Source organism: Meleagris gallopavo, chromosome 21 (assembly GCF_905368555.1).
Source record: "Meleagris gallopavo chromosome 21, MGAL_WU_HG_1.1, whole genome shotgun sequence".
In the NCBI taxonomy this organism is placed as follows: Eukaryota; Metazoa; Chordata; class Aves; order Galliformes; family Phasianidae; genus Meleagris; species Meleagris gallopavo.
In genome coordinates, this window is record NC_139424.1 from 8,658,271 (window position 1) to 8,675,329 (window position 17,059).

The 17,059-nt window shown below is 45.1% G+C and overlaps 1 protein-coding gene across 2 annotated transcripts; it reads right to left on the reverse strand.

The window, feature by feature from the left end:
* Nucleotides 1–612: 612 nt before the first annotated feature.
* On the reverse strand, nt 613–16,106 carry HEATR6 (HEAT repeat containing 6). Of its 2 annotated transcripts, XM_085240913.1 has the most exons (20): nt 15,862–16,106; nt 15,569–15,676; nt 15,026–15,166; nt 13,931–14,046; nt 12,664–12,778; nt 12,303–12,404; nt 12,091–12,228; nt 10,977–11,260; nt 10,692–10,869; nt 10,177–10,383; nt 9,558–9,657; nt 8,990–9,345; nt 7,936–8,058; nt 7,274–7,360; nt 6,170–6,304; nt 4,869–4,991; nt 3,689–3,813; nt 2,926–3,022; nt 2,562–2,766; nt 613–2,087 (listed from the first exon to the last, which is right to left on the reverse strand). In XM_085240913.1, exons 1-20 carry the CDS (start codon nt 16,060–16,062, stop codon nt 1,537–1,539), a joined length of 3,492 nt encoding a protein of 1,163 aa, XP_085097039.1. In that variant the 5' UTR covers nt 16,063–16,106; the 3' UTR covers nt 613–1,536. The 2 variants fall into 2 exon arrangements, with proteins under 2 accessions (XP_085097039.1, XP_085097040.1); XM_085240914.1 differs by lacking the exons at nt 13,931–14,046; nt 15,862–16,106.
* Nucleotides 16,107–17,059: the final 953 nt, after the last annotated feature.

The following is a 17,059-nucleotide window of genomic DNA, read 5'->3' on the forward strand; positions in this document are numbered from 1 at the left end:
AAACCGTTCGTAGGAAAACACATAAAGCGCCCGACCGGTAAGCGTACCAATAAAGCGGCAGGGCCGTAAAAGCTGCGCTGGGTGCGGAGCACGGCGCGCATCGCGCGAGGACGGAGCCCCAGTGGTGAGCGCAGCGCTCCGCACCGCCCGGGGATATCGGAGGAGACGTCCGCGCCCACCGACCCCAACGCCGCAACGGGATCGGGCAGGACGCGCCCAGCACTCCCAGGGCAACGATCAGCCCGGAGCACCGCGCGCAGCCGGGCCCCAAAACCGAACCCGCGCCCCCGGCCCCCGCGCGGCCCCAAAGCCGTCAGACCCGAGCGCCCGCAGCTCCGCCCGGCTGCAGCCCTGGAGCCGCGCGCACGGAGCGGAGCAGCGCGCACCGCACGCGCAATTTGCACCTCGGGGCGCTGCGCGGCGGCTGAGCGCGAGGGCGGCTCCGCTCCTCTGCGCTGCTCCCGAGCGGCGGCCGCTTCTCCTCGGCGCTCGCAGCGAGGCTCCGGGCCGCGGCTCCGTTTAGCTGAAGGGGTTTCGGATACTCAAATTCTTGTGGCCCGCTGAAACCTGCGGCGAGAGCAAGGAGGGTAAAAACAAAGCGGACAAACGCTGTATGCCAGAGAGCTTTTATGACAGCGAAGGCTTGCTCAGAACTCTGTTCAAACATCCCCGCAGAGGTTAGGACAGCCGGGGCACTGAGCTCCCCGAGTGCCTCATTCCTGGAGGTTCGGATCAGTCCCCGGCAACGTCACAGAGCCCGGTCCTCCCGCAGCTTATCAGCACGGCAGGCACAAACCAAACAGAGCAGTAGTGCAAGCCCCAAGGAAGGGGAAGGGGACAGAAGCTCAGCGATGTGCACACGGCCACGGGAGGTGCAGAACATCACAGCACGTCCCACAAAAAGGCAACAGCACCGGTTTGAAGTCAGACCCGCAGCTGCCATCTGCTCAGCACAGAGCGGGTGCTTTTTGGCAGAGCTGAGCTCTTGGGAGACAGGGAAGGAAGGCAGCGAGGAAGGGAGGCCAACGCAGGTGTGAAGTACCAGGAACAGACAGTTAAAGGCAAAGCATGTTTGCTCTGAGCTGGTATTCAAATATTGGCATGTTTGGGTTTAGTGCAGGAACATAAGAACGGCAAAATTCGCAGTGCTTAGAAAAACAAAATTCTGCCCCATCCCTCTTTTACAAAAGTGATTTTGAATATAGCAGCATACGTAACAAAACGCTCTTGGAGCTCACACAACAGGCTCCATTTATAAAACATACAAAGAAGGAAAAGGCATTTGTTTTTCAAGGGGTAACACTGTTTCAGGTACAAACAAAACCAAGTGGAAACAACTTCTAGAGTTCATTGGCAACAAAAATTTCAAGAACTGTTTAGTTAGGTGCTATGAATGATTTAAGTTTGAAATCAATTGCTTAACAGCATCAACAGGAAGCCATTCTTTTGGATGCTCTCTATAAATTAAAGCAGGGCATTTCCTCTCTGCACACCATCAAACTGCAAGTTCCTGGTCACTGAAACAAGCGCTCCTTTTTAGGCTTCTGTTAATTCAGTGGCACCAGCATGGTTTGTCAAGACATCTTCTAGATAAACAGACACTCTCCCTCCAGTTTTGCACTCTGGATGTTTCTCTACCCCATGGAGATGTTCAATAGCTCCTTTCAATAGTCTCTCTCTCTCACACAAGTCTGTGTGCATCCCTGCTTCATTGTCTTCTACTCCAGATTTCATATATTGCACGACATAGCATTTGATGGCATCACCATTTGCTCGTATGGTTTCCCAGATGAGTGGCAGGTCTGTGTTTGTTGCCAGACTCAACAAATGAAGCAGAGCCTGGCAGATCTGTGTCCTGAGGCTGGCGCTGTACTTGAATTCCAGGAAGTCCTCGGTGTCTTCGCTTTTCTGCAAGGCTTCCACCAAGGCACTCCAGATCTGGCAGAACTGCTCCGTGGCTCCGTAGCATTCCCTCCTGCTGGGGATTGAGAGAGCCATGGCCGATTTGATGCGGACCTTAAAATTTTTGCATGACTTCACTACCGAGGAAAGCGCGCTGTATGCCTGTGTGGTCCAAGCAGCCTCTCCTGCAAGTAAATAAATACTAATGATAAAAGCAAAACCACAAACCCATTTCAGTTACTCAAAATATAGAAGAAAATGGTGACTGTGTCTCCTAAATATTTAACAGCTTATGTCTCTGATGAGATCAGTGCAAATAAGGAGCTATGAAAATAGTTTTAAAGAAGTTAACCTGCTGACGCTTTTCTTAGAGTAAAAACAACATTTGGTTTCCTATTTTCAGACCACAACTATGATCCCATTCCTTTCTAACATGACACCTCCAAGTGAATGCAGCACAGTGATGACCAAATTAGCATTTTCAGGATCTGAACCTACTTCACTGATAAGAGTTCTGGGAAAGATGCACCTCTGGATATGACAGCACAATTCAGCTCGGTTTGCTTTCTCCCCTCTTCTGCAACGCATTTCTAACAGAGACCTTATCAACCCCACAACCTGCTGTACAAAGACCGAGCCACGGGGACAAGGCTACTCACCAAGTGGCAAAGCACTGTTCTTAAATACATTGCCCAGTGCGTAACAAGCATTCCAACGCACTTTCATAGTGGCCTCACTCTGAACAGTGGAAACAAGGGCCTGGAGAGACTCCTCAATGGCTTCCCTAAACCTGGGGTGTGCTACGTGACACGGCTGCAGGAAGTGAAGCAGATTCCCAAGGGCCCTGACTGCATTGCTCTTTACCTGGAGAGAAAAAACAAACAAAAAACATCAACTCTCAAAGGAGGATGCTGACCCGCAGCTCCCTGTCTGTTGGGGCAGAACACCCTAGAGGCATGCAGCTAGTGCCCTTTTCAATAAAAATGCAACCATGATCCTCCACCCTCCTTCCCTAAGTCATACCTTGTCTTTGTCCTTGGATGCTTCGGTCGCAGACCGTAACATCTTCAACAGTAGGAGGTCAGAGAATTCCTCTTGGAAACTTTGTCCCATTGTTTCCCTAGCAGAAGAATCACACTGTGAAAGACTAGCTCTGAAAATCCACTCTCAAAGATGTGATACAATCCTTTATAAACTTGTATGAACAACCTTCACTCTTTAGAAGGCTAATATGTAAGGCAAACCTTACTACATGTGACCACTATGTTTATTAATTTAAAACCAAGCTATCAATGCAAGAAAGCCTGTTAGCAATGCAGTAAGTCTGTAATAAAAGACAGAGGGCAATGAATTGCTCAGAGGCAATTCATTAGCAGGAATATATGATAACTATTTCTCCTGTTAAAAATGTAACAGTTGGTTGGACATCCTTCAGTCTTTGGCTTGAGGAAGTGTTAAATATTCATCAATTCTACTTTTGGGTTACGTTGAAAGTAAAGTTATCAAGGAACACACAGCTACACAAAGTGACACACAAAAACCAGAAAAGGAAGCTTGGCATCATACTTTGGAACTAATGACAAAAAGACCTAAAGCCAAGCAGCTGAGTCCAACAGCAAGGGCACTGGGATAGTGCTAACACAGCCCTGCACACCAGTAGAAAGGCTGGCTAAAGACAGGTTACAAAGAAACACTCATTTTGACACAGCGACCATGGATTTTGTCTTTTTGAGACTAACTGCCCTCTAGCACTACAGGCACTGAGAGCAGCTGTGCTTCTGCTTACATGTTGACAATCAGAGTGTCGGTGAGGTTGCCCAGGGACCAGGCAGCTTTGGCACGGACGCTGGGAGACTTGTCGTGGAGGGAGTTCAGGATAGCATTTGCTGTGTCTGCTACAAACATCACATCCTATAAAGGAAAAAAAGAAAAAAAACCCTGCAATTTGAAAATATATATATTTTTTTGTCGTTGCTGCTTATTTTAAACGGGTGATTTCCTTAGTAACATACATATTCTGAGCTTTGGTAGGGAAAATAGGATCTCCACAGAAATCGCCTCTATTGACATTTGTTTTTTTTAGGTGATGACTTTTAACATGTTTACTGTGCTTTCTGCACAGGTTTGTTTGATCTTTAATTAACAGTCCAAGCCTCCATGGTGACCAAGTTCACCACTCTCCTGGGTAGCAGTTGCTGAAAGGTTTCACTGTATAATTTAATTTCATTGGTGCTTCAGTTACTTTGGATTTTAACATAATTACCTGGACTGCCATTCTTACACTCACTAAATCCCTCTGTTAAGAAAGTAATTGCTTTGCCAAACTCCCTGCTGAGCTGCTTGTTTAATCTTCCCTTCTACGGCACTACAGATTTCATTTTCACTCCTTTGCCCACAATAAAGGATTTTTCTTTCAAAATATTTGGACTGAACTCTCAACATCAGCGACTGCATAATTTTCTGTTAAAATCACCCATTTAAGGCCACATTGCAAAAAATGAGTGCTACCCTAAGTGAGGTAAGACCAAGTTGTTGTGGAAGCAAACCAGTGTTCTTCTCTGAGTAAGCTTTACTTCAGAGCTGTAAGCAAAACTGAAGCCTTCCCATCAAAATCTTCAGTTAAACTCAACAGAGTGCAGCTGCTCCCTTCTTCCCAGCATTACTTCATCGCTGTTCCTTTCTTCCCTTCCCACTTTGGTCTCCAAGAGCTTGGTGAAGGTCCTCTCCTCCTTTTGGGCTCCCTGATGAGGCAATCTGGGTTCTGCTTCATCTCACAAAGAACTGCTCTGATTTGTGTTCCCATACCAGGCAAGGGACAGATTGGGGTAGTAAAGAAAAACGATACATGCCAAAGACCAAAAGAATGAAGGAAGGCTCATTGCGAAAGAACTCATGTCCCCATCTTACGGTTCATCAAACTCATTCTAAAATGGTTCAAAGTAAGAAAAAGTTTAACTAGTTCTGACCTGACGAAGGCAAGAGAAGAGGATGTAGACCCCAAGGGCACGCACGGCAGCAGCTTTTACCAGTGGGGTCTCGCTGTGGTTCAGGCCAAGCAGCAGAGTGATGCACAGTATCTGCTGGTCGTTCTGGAATGGCAGACAGTTATGGCAACAGAGAGGAAACAGAAAACAAAACTGTCCCACAGAGAAAGATAACCAACAAATACTGGGAGAGACCTTAATACACAGAATCTATAGAAACTACCATTCAGAGTGTACTCTTTTCTTCAAAGTAGATTGATGGGCATTTGAGGATGCCACACAGGAAACTGGAAGGGTTCCAGAGAAAATGCTATCTTGTTGCTGTTAGATAATACTGTGAAGGAAACTAAATATTAACTGTCATCCAAATGGCAGAAGGTAAATGGCCCATCAGAAGTAAAACAAACTGGATAGGTTGTTTTTTCTGTCTTACGTCACTCTTCCCACTTCATGAACAAGGACAACAAGGTAAATTAAATTCATCCTGGGCAGATTGTCAGTTTACCAGCCCGCAACAAAGATCTTTGTTTCATCAGAGCAAAGGGTCAGAGTGGGCACTGACTTGACCCCACATGGCCACAGGGACAAGAGAGTGTACAAGATCAAAGTACAGAGTGATGAAGCACATGCTGTACTTGGGAGAAACCAGGCTGAGAATTCCAGAGATACTGCTGCACTGGCAATTCTTGGGCAAATGAGATCTGGCAGAGTACTCCCCATCAAGAAGGGCACAGTGACACAAAAGGAGCTGCACAATGCAGTGGTGGTACACTGCCAAGGCTTTCATGTTTAAGAGCATATTTCATGTTGCAAAAGGAGAGAAGGGCCAACATATTCATTTGCTTCCGCCAGGGCAAACACTGCAGCTTAATGTTTTAAAAACTAGGCAAGAGAAAAAGCATGCATGTGAATCGGTGCACAGCATCAGTCCACGGCTGTTAGGTCAGCTGTCCCTTCAACTGCTTAACCAGCAAAATAGCAACCCTTCACCCTTCCCTCGTGCAATGAAATTCCTGCCCTCCATCCCATGCATCAATAGCCAAGGCTGAGCATTCACAGCAGGGCCAAAGAGCTTCTGTGACCCACAGTTTAATTGTTTTGTGAGACTAATTACTCCCAATATTGCCTTTTCCAGTCTTCAATGGTCACAGTTTACTCAGAATGCAAAAAACATTCTCTACCTTCTCCCTATAAATGTAAAGGGTTTTAGATTTCCACAGTGCAGTAGTCAAGAAAATATCTCCATAGGTAAGAATGCCGAGCTTATAGGAGTGCTTTATTACCTGCAGACTGCTGAAAGCTTCTGGCAGGATGGAGGACAGAGCATCACAGGCACTCGTCTGAAGAGTTGCATGTTGAGAATTCTGGAGAGCACCAGGCAAAGGGCCATTCAACATCATAGTCCAGAAAGTTACAACCTAAGGACACGGCAGACAGGTTTACCTATTTAAATCAGCAATTATGCCAAAGTTCTATAAGAATTTGTCTTTTTTTACCATCACCCAGAAGACAAACTTACAGCAGGTAGCATAATCTCATTTGAAAGTGATTACAGGTGTTTGGAACCCTAAAATAATTAGCACCAAGAATAAAATGTTTTCAAGACATTTTAGTAGTGCTATAAAGCACTTATTCACCAAGTTGTGTTTGTTCCTTCTCAAGGGCACACGCACACACTTGGATTAGGTTGCATTTGGTAGAACTACAATTCCATTCTTGAAACCACACAGATGGGTGTTTTCATTTGCCTGACAATTTACATTCATACCAAGTAACAGGAAGCCAGCACTGCTGGACACGTTTCCTGCCTGGGAGGGTCACTGGTGACAAGCTTAAAAGTTAGCTTACTCTAAAGAACTTTATAGCATTTCCCTATTTCAAGAAACAAGTCCTAAACAGGTCTACATTACCACTACAATGCCAGTTCCTCAGCTTCAGGCAATGCACATCTCTGAAGTCACATACATGGTTGTGGCCAGCCTCGCTCCACATGTGAGCAGACAGAGCATTCAGGCAGGCTCTGGTCACAATGCAAGTTCACCACAACTCTACAGGTGTATCTGGAGGTTTTATGTTGACACACGCAAAGCCTGAACTGGTCTTCCAGCTTGCTGACTTATGTCAGACAGGCAGAAGAAGAATAAGGAAAGGCAGAAAGGCAGTGTTAATATCATGTAAAAAGATCACTTGCCTACCAGCCAAAACGAATGCCAAATTAATGCAGAAAGCTGCAGAAATTCTACACACCAGCACCTATAAAGCTGCAGGGTACTTACTGCCTTTCTTCTTTCCTGTCATTGATTTATCAGTTTTCACACCAGAAACTCTGCAGGAAATCAAGAAAGGAAGCTCAAGTAAGCAGAATCTGAGCGGGAGCCCACACTCACCATGCTGACTGGTACTCTCTTCTCAGGAGCAACAGCAGAATCGGGCTTGTACTGCTGTACTACACCTGTGCCCAGCTCCTCCAGAAGCTGCAAGGAAGCAGAATGCAACCAGGCCTTTATCAGAGTGACTCAAGTATCACCAAACTACAGAAATCTTTATCAAGGACTAAACTTTTATTTTTGTTCTCTGGGTAAAGAAGATCCAGTATTAATTTGGGCTCTATTCTGTGTCTGCTAGTGAAGGAACCAGAGGAAAAGCCTTTCTTAGATGAAGTCTCCAGCTAAAGCAGCATAACAAATATCTGGGCAAAGAGGAAACCTGAGTTTTCCTACAGTTAAGTACAGTTACTACAGACTACAGTTCATGCACAAAGTGATGATAAGTTAGGGAAGGACCAGCGTTGTAGTCCATGCACTTCCCAGACCTCCTGTGAACTCAGCAGAGTACCAAACCTCTGCTCAGAGTTCAAGACTGGAAGGTCACAATGCATTTCTGGAAACACAGCAGCCTGCCACTTTGGAAGGCACCGGCTCATCACAGAGTGCTGCTACACAAAACTTGCAGACCTGAATATTCAGCATTACTCATCTGTATTTGCAAAGCACACTGACTGACAAAATTGACTAGATAGAACAATACTGGTCTTTCCTCACACTCTTACTTTGGCTCCATGAAGCTGAATGGATGGATCCGTTTCTTCCATGCATCTGCAAGCCACTTCTCCAAGTTCTAGCAAATAGCTCTGAGCCATAGAGAAATACCCTTTCACAAGAAGAGCTAACACCTAAACACAAGCAAAAGATGAATTCAATTCAGCATTTTTTTTTTCCTTCTATTAAAACAAAATACCCTAAGTACAGAGAGCATGTTAACAGGCTAATCAACACAGCAACGACACTAAAGTATAATGTAACAGATACACCTTACAGTAACAGATACACCTTACAGTACAACTTCTAGAATAGTAGAGCTAATTAAAATCCTTCCAATTCCATTATCCTGTTTGAAAAAGAGCCACAAAAGCACTATCAGGTAGCAACTCCATGAATTATTTACTCTAAGAGAAGTCTTCTGTAGTGAAAAAAGCTATTGCCTGTAAGAGCAATACATTCTGCATCTCCTGCAACACTGCTGCTGTGCTCTGCAAAGCTGGATTTAACAAATATGCACTGTTCCAGAAGAAGTATGAGACTCTGTGATGCACATTACAAAATATTACCATTTTCTGTGGTTACATGAAGAAAAACACGTCCAAGTCCCAACATTCACAAGTACTTCTTTAGTCATGCCAGTATCACCCCACAGCTCTCTGCACTCTGTTCACCAATTGCAGAATTCTTCCCCCACCATTTTCTAGCAAAATTTCAAGTTAGATTCTGTATGGAGGAGTTTGCACGAGGGAAATTCACAGCCTTCACCAGATGCCAGCACACACAACTAAACATTTAAAAATAATAAAGACACAAAAATGACAGGCAGATGAACTTGCTGCTGCAGCTTTACTACGGGATGGTTTTGTTGTGGCCACAAGCACAGAATCAAAACGTTAGCACTCTTTCAGTCACAACAGAACAGAAATGCTGCTCCAGCAAATGCTTTCGCCTACAGCACTCCGCAAGAGGTAGGAGCAAAGGCAACCCACGAGACTCAGCAGGCCTGAGGCTATGTGATATTGTGCAAGATGGCTGCTTTACAAGCTAACTGTTCATTCTCACCTGCAAGGATTCCAGTCGAACGGGAGATGGTTCATAAACACTCCCAGATGGAAAGTTAGCATCGCTGTCGGAACAGGAATCCTCTCTGGGCAGAACAATGATGGAAATACAGAGACGAATAAGCCAGCAGGGTTCTGGAGGCAAACATCCTGATGGATTCTCTGGAGATTCCCCTTCCAAGGGGAGTGCTTTTCTCCACTGCTCAGAAAAATTAAAACGATGCGGGGTTGCACTACCACTGTTGCTTAGCCCTGAAGAACTGGGCTGTTGTAAAAGTAGCTGCACCTCCGGTAAAGGTGCTTGGGCAGATACTACAGCCCCTAATAATGTGAGACTAGAAACTCGAACATTAACATCTGCAAGAAAGAACAGGGAGGGGGAAGAGAAAGCCAGTCCATTAGCATCTCACTGATGCATCAGTATCCTTCTTCAGCCATTTTCAAATGAGACAAATCATAACGTAGAATTTGGTAGTGCTCTCTCTAATTATGTATTTATAATGTTGTACATTAACTAATGCTAAATTAAGGACTAACATATACAAAGAGGCACAATACAGAAAACAAACCTTTATGGCAAATGTATGGCTTTATCTGGTTCCAAACTCTTGTCAGCAACCCAGGATTTAAACGGCTGTATGGCGCATTTGAAACCAAATTTGCAAGGCACTGAAACACATAAAAGAACATACATGGCATGGTGGTTACAGTGTCTGGCCTCCAACAGATTTCATTTAATATTTAGGTCATTTTTGACAGCTAAGTATCTGAGGGCAGCTGAAAACAAATAACCCCAAATTATCTGTTGTTTGAAAATTGGTTGCAAGCTTCTCCTACATGACCTGGCATAAAGATCAAGACATTCCAACAGCCCATGAAAAACTTTTCAAGAAGGCTGTTTGGATTCAGGTTTCAAAGCCAGGGGGAGCCTCCAGAGTCATTTCACAGGTTCACTCACCTCAAAAACAAAACAAAACAAAACAAAACAAGAAAAATGCACTGAGAAGAAACTCTAGGACTTTGTAGGAAGCCTCAGTCACTGTTGCCATAACATCACAAGGCTTCGGTCTATTTACCCTCCTTCTTCACCCCTGGTCCTTCCTTAACAGCCACAAGAATTTCCATGCAACCTTTCTTCAGAAGTCTAGAGACCAATTTCAGCTCTTGTGCAGCACTTGAAACATTCACCTTGATTATTTGAGTTAGTGTTTGAGAAGATGATTCTGCCACCAGGGCTAGCAGCAGGCAGCGGTGCAGCTCCCGGATGCTAGAAGCAATAATTACAGAGAAGGGAGTAAAAGCTCTCTTGTGATCGTTAGCATCTTCAGCAATAGAGAGAAACTGCTTAGAACCTTCCAGAATAGCTGACAGGACTTGAAGAGAGCAGGCACGTGTCTGAAAAAATAAAACATTCTTGTTAGCTACAGCAGATCTTGTAAGAATCCACTATTTTCATTGGCCCTCCTAAATACTCATCTCAAGGAGATGATTGGTACCACATTCTTAGTATGCAGTGTAACTTCAGGAGCTATTACACCAGAAATGAGTAGTGACTGTAATTGGTTTCCTTAACCGATACATCCTCGTTTATTTCTTGTAGTACAGAGAGCAAGCAACACAACTACAACTAAAGGGCAGAGAAGACAACTCTTACAATTAATGCATGGAAAATACAACACTTCATCTACTCAGGACTGTCTCACCTTAGGAGAAGGGTCCTTTAAAGCAATAGTCATCAAGGACACCGACTGCGGGCTGCCGATGCCGGGTGCATCAGGAACAAATGCTGACCAGTAGCCATAAAGAACTCTTTTTTCTATTGACTTTATAGCAGAGAGGAAACACGCGAGCGCCCCTTGACGAACTTTGGCTTGATAAGATCTTCAAAAAAATAAACAAAAACATTAATAAAACACCAGAAGTGTAGAATGACGGATTTAAGCTAGTACTATGTTACTATGCTTTCTGTTTACATGAAGAACAATAACCTCATTTTGCTCTGTATTCCGCCTTCAGCATCAGAATATTCTGACTCGCTGCTGCTGATTCTTTTCCAGCCAGTACCATGTGAAGGTAAGGGATCCTTTCCAGCAGGCACACATGCAACACCTGATGCACAAGCCCGAGGATCTGCACAAGGACTGCTCTCCAAATTCAGTTTCATCACGTCTGCTCCACGGTTTGATTCGTTTCCTGTATCACACAAATCTTCTTTTCCTTCCTCTGCAAATTCTCCCTTCTTTTGTTTCCCTTTGGACTTCTTTCTTCGGTTCTGTTGTATGAAGAAAGCTAGATTTTATGTATACGTATATATCCAGGAAGATGTGCAATCATTTTATAGTGATACATCTTTTACTAAAGGAAAAAAAATCCCAAATGAAAACAAAACTACTTTTAATCCAGAAGAAAAGCAGAGTTCAATATAGTAAATCATGCCCTCCGTATAGAACATTAACATCTAACAGCTTTAGTTTTCAAATAAGTAGTTTTGAGATGAAATTTAATTTACCCAGAGGAGTTATCACAACTATTTGGTATCTTCTGTGCAACATTACATATGATTGCACTCACGTGCACTCTGTGCAACACTGTACACAAAAAATAATCTGTATAAGGATTAAGCAGAACTGATGAGGAAGCAAGGAAAAAGAGGGGGAAAAAACACCAAAATAATGCTAATTTAAAAAAATAATAATAATTTTTAAAAATCAGTCAGTAGATGAACCTGACTTCTCTCAGAAGAAGTCAAATAATTGTCCAAGTGCTAGGAGACAAAATGCAATTTATAAAATAAAGAACTCTGTCTCGTCTGCAAGCACCAATTCCATGCCTTCAGGCCAAGAACTCCTGGCTGCAGAACTGTAAATGACGCACACAGCTTAAGTCAAGAAAACCCATCTCTGCAGAGCCATTTGTAAACTCAGATGACAAAACCAAAGCATTTTAATTAGCTCAGATGTATAACCAATAGCATAAAAGCAAAAAAAATACAAAATGTATCACACAGAACACAGAGAGCCTGTTAGCCACCAATGCCATACCAGGTAACACACAACCACAACAAACACATGAGTACAGTAAAGGAGTATAACTTCAGCTTACCCCTGTGGGCTTAAAGGCAGCTGGCTCTGGTTGCTCCTGCTTGGCAGGTGACCTTTTGTCATACTGAGGTAATGGAGCTGGGTACAAGGCTGCAGGCATCTCTATGCTCAGCCCTGGCAGCCCGTGAAACATACATTTCTGAAACAACAACAAAAATGTTTGTGTATTTTTCCTTTTCAGCACATGTCCTCAGTGTCAAATTAAGTAGTTACCTTTAATACTGCAAGGAGAGATCCAAGTTGGTCCGTTTGCATTATCTTCATCTTCCCACCATTCAGAAGTGACTGGATACCTTTCAGTGCATTTTGTAGCAACTGAAAACAAAACACAGAATCATTTACTTTTCTTTCCCAAAACACCGAAGCTTCACATCTTTCGAGTGATTTTTTAAGTAGTTATGGCTTTGCTCAACATAGTTGCCATGACAGTTATTTACACTGCCCAATTAAAACAAATCCAAAAAATAAATTATTTAAGCAAAATCTCAGTTGAAAATAGTCCAAAAAACACACTCCAAACTCCAGTATTCCAGTAGCCAATTTCCTAATCAGAGTATTCCAGACTCACACTTACCATGCAAAAGACAATGTCATCTACATTAGAGGTTTTTGAAGACTGCAGAACACTTAGGAACGTTTGAAAACAGACACTTCTGTAGGACTCATCCAAGCATGGCTGTCCAGGCACACTAAATAAAAGCGAGAAACAAATCATTGCTTCACAGCTTTATAAAGCTACACAGACTCAGATGCAAACCCTCTGCTAGGCTGAGGAGGAGGGCCTAAGACATCGATAGCTCTTTGAAAAGGATCAGCTCTACTACTAAAAAAAAACAAAAGGAAACCTGCACAAAGACTTCCCACAATCCCAGCATGCCTTACAGCTCTCTGCTTCTTAGAATCATAGAATCACAAGGTTGGAAACGACCTATAAGATCATCTAGTCCAACCGTCTTCTCATTACCACTGCTACCACAAGCTACTAAAGCAGATCTCGCAGCTCCTCGTCCAGACAATCCTGTAATTCTGTGGCTACCTTCTCAATTACTATGAATCTCCAGGCACAGCTCAATGAGCTTCCATGTCTACAAATGATGAAAGGCAAGAATTCACATTTAAGGGGACCCTTAAATGTCAGTTCTGTCAGTTCCTAGTTCCCACATCTCTCAATTTAATGATTTTACATTTTAATGTCTACTTGATTTAATGTACAAAGAGAGGGCAATTGCATCACTTTAATCTATGCTGTCTTAAGTACCATACAGTAAAAGCTGGCCAATGCTGCAGTAGCTTTTGTCATTAAATAAAATCTTTGTAATGGATTCCTAAGCATCTGTCTCCTGCACATTTAATTACTTCAAGCCATTACTGCATGTTTGGTAATATTCATAGGACAATTCAAGTATTATAACAGATTTTCCTGAAATTAGAATCACAGAATAGCTGAGGCTGGAAGGGACCATCTAGTCCAACATCCTTGCTCTAAGCAGAGCCAAGCAGAGCAGGTTGCACAGCACTGTGTCCATTCAGATTCTGAGCATCTCCAAGCACAGAGATTCTACAGCCTCCCAACAATCGTTACAGGACCAGACAAAACTTTTTATTTCCCTAAATATTTCCTTTATAACACTATTTCTGGAAGTCTGAGACTTTGCAGTATCTATCCATACACGATACAATCAATACCTTGGAGCACTAAAGTCTTATATTTCAAATGTATCCACGTGTAGCTGACTGGTCCCCATTCGCTGTTCCTGGCACAGAGCAGACCAGCTGTCTGTGTTGTCAGATGTACATCATCTAAAGCATCCACTTCCCCACCTGCAAGAGCTTGTATGCACCTGAGACACAGGTTTGCCATGCTGTGTACTGCTGCCCTCCTGAGTTCCACGTCAGACTGAGCAGGATCACTGAACTGTACCAGGAGTCCCGTCTTGCCCAGCAAATCCTGCAGGTACTAAAACAAAGCAGCCAAAGTCACTAACGCTCTTCCCTCAGCCTGCTGGCTCTGTTTGGTAGATAAACATATCATATCTATGCTACAAGAAAAAGACTCATCAGCTGCAACTTCAAATTCCACAGACAGATTGTGTTTATCAAAACGACAAGATTATTATTTCCAAAGTTCTCCTGTTTTGTATTTTAAAAAAGTACCGAGTGTGAGCATAGTTCAGACTGAGTCACAATTTATGCCTTCTTCCCAGACATAATTCTAAGTTAGTGACAACTGCTGTACCAAGCTTCTGCAGTTTTCTAGGCTACAAACCCACGCAAGCTGGCAGCTCCAACACTGCTAACATCACTACCTTGAGCTTTAGCCAAACTGCAGAAACTGCTCTGCAAACTGCCAAGAGCTGGTGAGAGCAAGAGAATTGATCATATCAAACACTACCTTACTCTGCAGCAAGAAGAAGCTTTGTGCAAACTTCAGCTATAACACTGGGCAACCTCTGCTTCAAAATGGCTTTGAGACCACTGCACACTGAAGACCAGATCTGGCTGCAGGATAAATTTTGGGATCCTCAATGGAGACTGCAGAGTGTCTGCAATTTGAGTCTCCCCATGTTCCTTCTGGCTGTCACACAGACAGACCAGAGTGCTTAGTCTGCAGACTGAGCTGGGTGCCCTCCTTCCATTGTGTGCCTCTGGCTCAAGCCAGATCCTGGATGGATCCTACTGCTGCTGCATGCAGGTACAGCATCAATGAGCACGGGAAAAATCTTGTTATATACTGACTATTAAAATACTTACCTAAAACACCTGCAATTCAACTTTTGCACAAACACTAGGCATGATTCTAATGGGATCTAATCTTAACCTAAAAGATATGGTGATTTGAGAACAAGACACATTTTTATCTAAAAAGAAAAAAAAAAGAAGAAACAGTAAAGGATGAAAACCTTTCTTGCTTACTTTCTCTTAGTTTGTAAACACACCTTCTGACATTTAGGTCCATTGTTGTAAACAAGAGCTGCTAAGGCTTGCAGAATTTCAACGTGTGTCCAAGAGCTGCATTGCTTAAGTGCAGAGATGCAGTAAGAGAGAAGAAAATTCAAGTTCTGTTCATCAACTACCACCTGTCATAAGAAAAAAGGATTATGATCAAGAAAACAGCATTATCCTGTACTGATCAATGTATTTATATCCCCATGGCTGCAAACTTGGATAATCTGGCTGTTAAAATCACACATCATCACAAAATCAGAAATTTAGATTTCAGAAACAGATTGGTGCACATGAGCGTCCTGTAACCAGCTGTACTCCCCACGAGAGCTGCCTTTACACCAGGAAGCCCCCAGTCACACTGGAGTCACAGGCCAGAACCTCAGCTAAGAGCAAATGAACACTGCACTGAAAATCCAAGCATCCTCACGTGAGGTCAGCTCCACAGCCCCACAGAAGTGTCAAAAGGCCCCTCTGGCTCAATGGGAGCCCAGGGAGATAGCATAGAGGGTTAAGGCACAGCCAGCTTCCCATACCTGGAATCTGTTAAGCAGGTGATGGATGAGCTGACAGACTTTGCTGACGAGATGCTCCTCATCGAAGTGAACCAGCTGGCAGGCCTGGGCGAGCAAGACACAAACATCCTGGGAAAGAAAGTGCGGGTTTGTCATCGAGAGGCCGCAAAGCACGTGCGCCGCCGGGCCCCGCCCAGAGCCCCCGGCTCTCACGGAGTCACGCCGGCTCCGGCAGCGCTCGGAACCCGACGGGACCCGACACCGGACGGGCCTCAGGCGGCTGCGAGCCCCCCGCACGCGGCGGCGTCCGGTACCTGAGCGCTGGGCCCCGCCGCCGGCGCCGGCCCGCAGTTCTCGGAGATGAGCTGGTCGAACAGCAGGTGCAGCTCGGTGCGACGGCCGCCGGCGGAACGCTCCGCGCCGGGCTGAGTCCGCAGCGCGCCCAGCCGCGCCAGGTAGCGGCGGAAGGAGCCGCCCGGCCCCGCTTCACGCGCCGGGACCGCCGCCGCCGCCATCTTCCGCCCTTCCGGCACTGTCGCTATGGCAACGCGGAGCACTTCCGGGACGGCTACGGCGGCCGGGAGGGGCGCGGGCGGGACGGCCGTGGCGGCCGTGGCGGCAGGGGGCAGTGCTGGCCCTGCTGGGCGGACGTTCTGCCAGGGCCCGTGTTTGGTTTTGTCCCTTTTGTCACCGCTTCATTTTGTTTTCATTATTATTTATTATGTTAGAAACTTGTTAGCGCATCTGTAGAGCTCTTCCTTTCGCGTTGCCTTCTGCTTCTGAAGTGCTGCTGCAGTTGGCGTTCTGGCAGCCCCTGCTTTGCGAGGCCCAAACAAGTGTGACTCAAACCGCAAATGAGAGCTGAGCGAAGCGCCGCCGGGTTCCTTCACAGAGACACGTCTCAGCTGTGCCCGGGGTGGGCAGGTGCTCGGCCCCAGAGCCCCGCACAGCACAGAGCAGCCGTGAGGGAACACCGCAGCAAGGTGCCGTGCAGATCACTGCTCACAGCACAGAGCCTCAGAAGGCTGAGTGCCAGAAGTGCGGCTCATAGAGAGGAGCACACAGCTGGGTAAGGCTGGCTGGGACAGGCCGGAAAACAGCCTCTTTCTTCCCAGTAAATCTGTGAAATTGTCATTAACTGTAGGGATGTCTTCCAGTGTTAATTGACATCTTGATAAACCACAAACGCTCACTGTTAGGAAAATGGAGTGGCTGAAGTGTGGTGGGTTCTTTCTCCACCTGTAATTCTGTACGCTATCATTATGATTTGACATTGGTATTTTCAAACTGAAACAGTGGGAACTGAATTGCTTGGCTCCTTTGAAGTTCCCAGGGAAGAATGGAATGTGGCTCTCCATGCTGCAGGAGAATCTCCTTCCCTATTGATCTCAGGAGCTGTGTTTGGCTTAAAATCATGGAGAGAAGGTGTCCTCCTCCCACTGCAGCCCCGGGGTCAGTTCTGGCAGGGTCCCACCAGCTCTGCTACAGGTGACCACCAGAGAATAACTGGTC

Bases quoted from the DNA above. Each gene is read 5' to 3' on its own strand.
- HEATR6 (XM_085240913.1), bottom strand. From the start codon at position 16,062: ATGGCGGCGGCGGCGGTCCCGGCGCGTGAAGCGGGGCCGGGCGGCTCC. The intron at 9,346-9,557 runs GTTTGTTTTCTG...TCTTTCTTGCAG, and splicing joins GCCATACATTTGCCATAAAG to ATGTTAATGTTCGAGTTTCT. The intron at 3,023-3,688 runs GTAAGCAGAAGC...TTCTTCTGCTAG, and splicing joins GACACTCTGATTGTCAACAT to GGAAACAATGGGACAAAGTT.